Source organism: Cupressus sempervirens, chromosome 11, assembly GCF_028749045.1.
Source record: "Cupressus sempervirens isolate cs-2001-9-10 chromosome 11, ASM2874904v1, whole genome shotgun sequence".
Lineage (NCBI taxonomy): Eukaryota > Viridiplantae > Streptophyta > Pinopsida > Cupressales > Cupressaceae > Cupressus > Cupressus sempervirens.
In genome coordinates, this window is record NC_143128.1 from 28208735 (window position 1) to 28215692 (window position 6958).

General features: G+C 34.1%; 1 protein-coding gene across 1 annotated transcript; it reads right to left on the reverse strand.

Annotated features, from left to right (window-relative positions):
- Positions 1-425: 425 nt before the first annotated feature.
- Positions 426-5964, reverse strand: LOC149528066 (mechanosensitive ion channel protein 5-like). The gene is made up of 9 exons (XM_089807995.1): positions 5758-5964; positions 5026-5582; positions 4329-4452; positions 3809-4099; positions 3465-3667; positions 3168-3228; positions 2692-2772; positions 2312-2492; positions 426-457 (listed from the first exon to the last, which is right to left on the reverse strand). The coding sequence occupies exons 1-9, from the start codon at positions 5962-5964 to the stop codon at positions 426-428; spliced, it is 1737 nt and encodes a 578-aa protein (XP_089664121.1).
- Between the last annotated feature and the right edge of the window lie 994 nt (positions 5965-6958).

The following is a 6958-nucleotide window of genomic DNA, read 5'->3' on the forward strand; positions in this document are numbered from 1 at the left end:
ACATTGAAGTTGTATACCGATTCTTTCATGTGGATAAAAGAATGCTCTTCCCTTTAAATATATAGATGGGTAGGTTGTAGCCCAAACTGCAGAAGAATGAGTTATAGTTCTATTTTGATGTATCAAAAACTGGTTCAATACTTGATCCATATTTGGATCAATATGACCTGCAATAATGTCAAATGGACCTCCTATTTTTTTCAAGTACTTAATTATCTCCCTACTGTAGTCCAATCTAAAAATTAGATGCAAAGTGGTAATAACAAGTTGACAAGAAAACCAATTTGCACTTGCATGACTTTCATGAACTTCTCCATGCCTTTACTGTTGGCATTATATTTATTAAAGGATGAACATGATTTCTTTATTTTGTACAAGATTGTATGTGTACACAGTCATTACTACTAACTTATGGCTTGAGGACTTCAATGAGGATATATTGCTGCCTTCAGTAAAGCTGCAACACAAAAAACACAAGACATAGATGTCTCTGAAATCATGTTGAAGGGAACATGTCTTTTATCAAAATAATCTCCCTCACTGAGGAGCTGCTGCTTCTTAATAGTTCCAACCATGCTTCAAGGATGCTCAATCCTACAGCTGTAATATTAGAGGCTAGAGAAAGAGAGAACACATCCACTCCTTAAAAATGTAATATATGATGCTGTAATATCTGCATCATACCATACCCCTATTCAATTCCTTCTGCATATCTGCAAAAATTGGACTTATTCAGAAAGTTCCCACCTTCTGTGGAGAGAGTATTAGATCCACTCCCATTCTTGTTGCTTGGAAATGTGGCATACAGAGAGCTCAACTTGTTTTCAAAGACAAAAATGCTGAAGATTGAGTGACAATTCCTGCAAATTTCATTCTCGTTAGCTCACTTTTAGCATACAACTCAAAAAATATCACTTATATTTGTCAAAAACTATCACTTATATTAAAAGAGGCCATAATTTGATTAGATAATTAAGATGTTGAGGAAACTACAAGACAACTACAAGTCATCAAGTCTTGTTTTCCTTACTGACAATTTATGCTATTTCTACACTGGCAAGTTGCAAAATTTGCTCACTGCTGTACAGATGAGAGAAACACTTTCTTCAATGCATTGTAAAGAAATCATGCATAGATTTCAAAAACAACACTATTGCTCAAAGATTTCTGAAAAACCAATTCAAATATAGCAGTCTGAGGGCGAGCTATAGTAACTAGTAGACACAAAACTCACAAATGCTAATGTTCTTCAAAATAAATGTGAAAATGTGGGTATGATCACAAGTCATAGAGGTGAACAGGGAGGAGGATATTGTTGTGCTCTTTCTCAGGAGTCATATTTCCCAGTATTCTAAAGATGTAAATAATTACCTGATTTAGTTTTGAATATGCAACTCTACCATAAACAATATTGAAAATCCTACTGCAATATTACATTATGTAAGAGCACAGGAAGAATACTTGATACAGATGTGTAGTAAAAATCAGATTTAAAAATACTAGTGCAATCTTGCTAAAATAGATGTCAACATCCCACAATGAGTATGTTTCTGTCTGCACTTCATACCTTAGATATTATATGTTCTGGCAAAAGAAGGCAATTCCACAAAACACATACTACGTGTAAAAAGCAATATAACTTTGTTGCCTGCAATCCAAAAAGTCATCATTGTAAATTTCAGTGCAGATTCCACAGTAGTCATAGAAACAGTATGCAAATTGACAATGGAAAGATTCCCCACAAAAAAAATATTATGCTCTGCTTAAGTGTGGAGAGTACCAAAGAAAGATGAAAATATACGGAACCTTGAGAAAACCAATTTCTTTTGCTAACCACCTCTACTCAATGATAATGCATACCTATCTGCAAAAGGCTCAACAAACTTAAACATGCACGTCTTAACGCAAAAGCTAAAATTCAATTTTAAGTTCCTCAAATATTTCCTTCATTTTCAGTTGCAAAACAATTTTTCAATTTGACTCTTACCTATGTTCTGAGAATTTCTTGTCTATCTGAGGCGAAGGCCTTTTTTCACACTATTAATGCTCTTAATCTTCCTGATAAACACATTATATTCTGGGTGTAAATGATGAGACTTGCTTTTAATATGGCTACATGAACAAACAAAACACTTAAATAATAAAACAATCTATGGAAATGTTTATCTCATAAATAAGATAAGCTGAGGTAAATTTAATGGCCTTAAAAGGATATAGTTAGCCAAAATTGATAGAACAAATTCATCAAAATATTATAATGGAAAGGTTAGGAACGTAAATGAAGACTTTACATATGAACAAATGAACATACTCCCTGCAACTAGAATAAAAAATGTGGAATCCTTGATAGCAACAGCATCTTCAAAATAATCTGCAAGAGGGAAACTACAGGCAAGAAAAAGAGAGAGCATATCAACTCCTTTAAAGGCTGAAGAAATATCTGCATGATAGCACCCCTTGTCCCAGCAAACTTTGTAAGCTATCACGACAATCTGTGCCCATTCAAGAATCATAACATACAGAGGCCTCACCTTGTTTTTTAAGCCAAAAATGCTGAAGATATTGAGTGACAATTGCTGCGAAATTTACTCTCACTAGCTCACTACCATAGCATACAAATTTTTTAAAATATTATATTCAAAGAAACCATAATACTAGTAAATAAAATGTATTTCTACCTGTACTTCATACCTCAGAAATTCTATTTTTTGGCAAAGAACATGCAAAACCAGAAACATGTACCTTGTGCACAAAGCAATGGAGCTTTGTTCCCTGCAAAACACAATCCAAAAGAATTTGTCCTTATAATTACCAATGTAGATTCCAAGATAAGTAATGAAATAGTCATTAAATAAAAACAAAGAAAAAGAAACACTTCCAATAAAAATTGTTATTCTTTATTTACCTCAACTCATTAGAAATGAATGAGGATCTCATCTTACAGTAGACCTAGCAAACTTAACAGGCATTTTTTCAGGCAAAATTAATTTGAAGTTCCTCAAGCATATCCTTCATTTTCAGTAGCAATGCAGATCTTCTATTTGATCTCTCACTTATGTTTTGATAATTCATTGTATGTCTGAGGCAAAGGCCCATTCTCATCCTATTAGTGTTCTCAATCTCCCTAGTAAACAAATTATAGTCTGGGTGCCAATGATGATGCTTGCTTTCAATATAGCTGCATAAACAAACATAATGCCTAAATATTCATACAAATCAAGGAAATACCTGTTTCATAAATAAGATAAGCTAACCTAACCTTACTGGCCTTTAGGCCAAAGTGGACCAATGGACCTAGATGAGTTTGTTTATGATTCTCTTGTTGCTGAGATTTAAGAATAAATTTCTAAAAACTTTATGTGATTAACCCAATCAAGTATTTCGTATGTAAGGGTGTTTGTAGATTTATGTGTAACTGTGCCTCATATTATACCATTGCTAAAAAAAATCATAAATAAAAGGACCTGCTTATTCTCTCCTTAAGCGCAGCAATTTTTTCCATAGTAGTAGTAGCATCCACGAAGAAGTCAAAACTCACTCCCATATCTGGACTCGTATGATAGTTAATGATTGGTTTCGTGGATAATATTGAGTTGGGGTAGTATACTTTCTCATTATCACTCAACAGAAACACTGTAGTGAAGATGTTCATTTCTTCCACAACCATCTGTACCATTCAAATATCAATTAGTTGTACAGTTGTATTCAAAAACCAATCTGTAACATTTTCTACTTTTTCTTTTTTTGTTCATAGGTGAATCTTCACTCATTTCAGTCATTTGTGAAAGGTAAGAAGGATGACTTTTACCTGAACTCCAACAATACACCGATCACCCACGTCAAATGGATGCGTGATAAATACAAACACAATGGCTTCAAAGATTGTTTTGCAGGTATTTCCGAACATGAAAGCCACAGGCAGAAGGGAAGTTAATATTATAACAATAGCACGGGTGCTGGCAATGCCCAGAAGTACCAAAGAGAACATTACTATGATTATAACCACAACTTCATTGATGAGTCTGTGTAGCTGTTTAACTGTAGTTTTGGAGTCATTAAGAGACCGGGAAAGTAATTTCCTTTCTTCAAAAACATTCATCTGCCACAAAAAAGATACATTAGTCAGTATGTCCCAAGAAAGAGCTAATAGAACTAGATAATCAGTATTGCCTAGTTTAACTTATTTTGTGCTGCTTTCGTCAGAATAAAACAGCAAAATTAGGTCAAAAGAACATGAAATAAGCACAACGTTCCGAACAAAGCCACATCTAGCTATATGTTGGGAGTGATACTTAAAAGCAGTATGGAACTGATTTGAAATAGCATACCACCCAGTTTGCAAGAGACGATTCAGTGATCCTTCCTGTATCTGAGGCTCCTGTAAATTGGGGAAAGACTCTGCTCACCTCTGTTTTCCTCATTAACTTCAGCAGGTCATCTTCCTCAATATAACTACAAAAGATGGGACTCTAATTTAAGTAAGAAAAACTAATTCTGAAACATATTCATTTTCCCAGAAGTAAATGAACCATGAGCCATGGATTTTCCTGATATTCTCTGGTCCTATTTATGCTAGTGGGTTCATGCTTTTTCCTTGGTGCTTTTGTAAAAGTCAGGTGTTTGAGAACAATGGCATTAGCACCAAAGTGATCATACAATACAAACTGTTGCACATGATGCTTAGCAGAGCCGTTTTGGTATTAGTTCATGGTTTAATTACCAAACACATGAATGGGTACATGGTCAGATCAAGAGTGCTTGTGGATCTTATTGTGTGAGGATGCCAGTTTAAATGGCAATGGCGTTCTGTTAAGACATAAATAAACTGCCAATAGTATTGCCTGCTACAAATTTTTATTGGAACAATCCACCAGAAACTAGAATTGGCATTATCTATGGACTATTAAATGTTAGCTTTCTAATTCTTGAATAACAAAAACAAAGCTTAGTACGGCACCTCATTGTAGGACAAAGCCTATGTGAGGTAAAGGTATTACTTCAAAGAACAAGTCAGTGGATGCATACTATGTTCCACGCTTAGCAACATTTTCAAATATCCTCTTTGCCTTAATTGCTACTTGACGTTCACTATCGATCTTCGGATCATGTTTATGGTAATTCAAAGACCTGTCAATTGTGTTAGCGATTCCCGAATGCCTGATATTTCGGATCCATCTCTTCATTTTCCAAGCAGAGACATTCCTCTGATTCAGCTTCTTCAGTTGTTTAATAGTTATCCCATTGGTGCTCCCTTCCTCTTTGAGCCCTGCCCTCTCATTATTCTTGTTATCAGGAGGATCTATTTGAATTTCCACGTGTCCTGCATTGTTCGTATTATTTGTATCTGCTAGAGCAGAGGATTGATGGATTTGGATCATTGGGGGCGGAGATATAGTTTCAAGCACATATTGATGGAATATGGACTCCTGAATTCTGTCAAAATATGTTTTCACATGAAAATTCAAAGCCAAAATCTTCACCAATAGTGTCTTGAATAGCCATAGAAATGAGGCACACAGAAGACAAAGTAGAAATGTCCCTATGTAATCCAACAGGTTTTTGTTCTCGGTAGCTCGCTCCAACTGATAGCAAAAATTCACCAAAATATTAGAATGTAAAAGAGATCACAAATATAAAGAGGAATTTGCAGATGACTAAGAGGAAAAACCCTATCCCCAACAAACAATAACAATTATGAAAATGCATTTTCATTGAGAAGAACAATTATGAAAAACGAGAGTGTGGAACGGTTACTACCTTTTTATCAAATATGAGATGCCAAGCGAGCAAAACTAAGCCGAACCAGAGGCAATTCTTCGCACTACTCCTCACTCCATAGACAAAGTAGAGGACCCTCTTTCTCAAAATGAAATTTCTCTCGATTACGAAAACCCCCACACGAATTATTACAGTCCAATGCAAGCGCGAATGCAATCGAAAGAAATAATGAGAACAAAATGACATTTGGTCGTTAATGTGGCACGATAAGAATTTTTATTTGATATTATATTAATAATAATTATTATTGGTTTGTTAATAGATAAACTATGATACATTAATTTACAATTTGATTTAAAGATGGATGTATAGATAATAAATATAAAAATCGTCTTCACTAGTACAATTGAGAATGGGTAAGGTTAGATTCAAAAGATCAAAGTATATTATATGTGATTAATTGAATTCCTTTAAATATATAATACTAGGTCTATATATAATATAATATCAAATTTATTAAATTAAAAAAATTAATACTTTGAAAAAAGTCATATATACATATTTGTTTTGGAACATTTCATGTTCACATTAAGCTACACTCTTGCAAGGATTTCGAGAAGGATGTCATTATTTTTCTATTTTATGGTGAGGGAAGCATTGCCTTGTATCTAGAGTTACTTAACGGACACAATGAAAACTTGTCCATCTAGTTGTACTAAAGATGTCTCTAGGTGAGTGTCATTAGCTTCAAAGTTAACAAGGTCATTAAAAGAGTCACCGAGATGAGCTAAAGTGGGAAGAATATCTACTAACAAAGAAAGACCTCAAACATTGAAAGCTTGTTAAATTTATTCAAAGGGAACAATTGGTTGAGTGTCAAATTGGGTTTGTTTGACATCTACTTTAAACCATGTGACAATTTTCTTTGATCCTTATCAAATATTTCACCTTAGATAGGAATTTTAACTATTACTATCATTATCATTTTGTGTTTCTTAATTTTCTTTAATACAAAATCCTTACGAGTTTATCCTTCTTTCTCATCTCATTGTTGGAAAAAATTATTAGGAAAGTTGAGGCTTTTAAGGTGGGGAGGCGGGTGAGGGGGGTATGGTGGGGGCCTGGAGGGGGGGATCCCCTTACTTTTATAAGGTTGTCTTAATATTAGTGATAATAACTTTTGGAATACTTATACATTACTTTTGAATTGATTTAACTATAGAATTATTATCTTCGATTC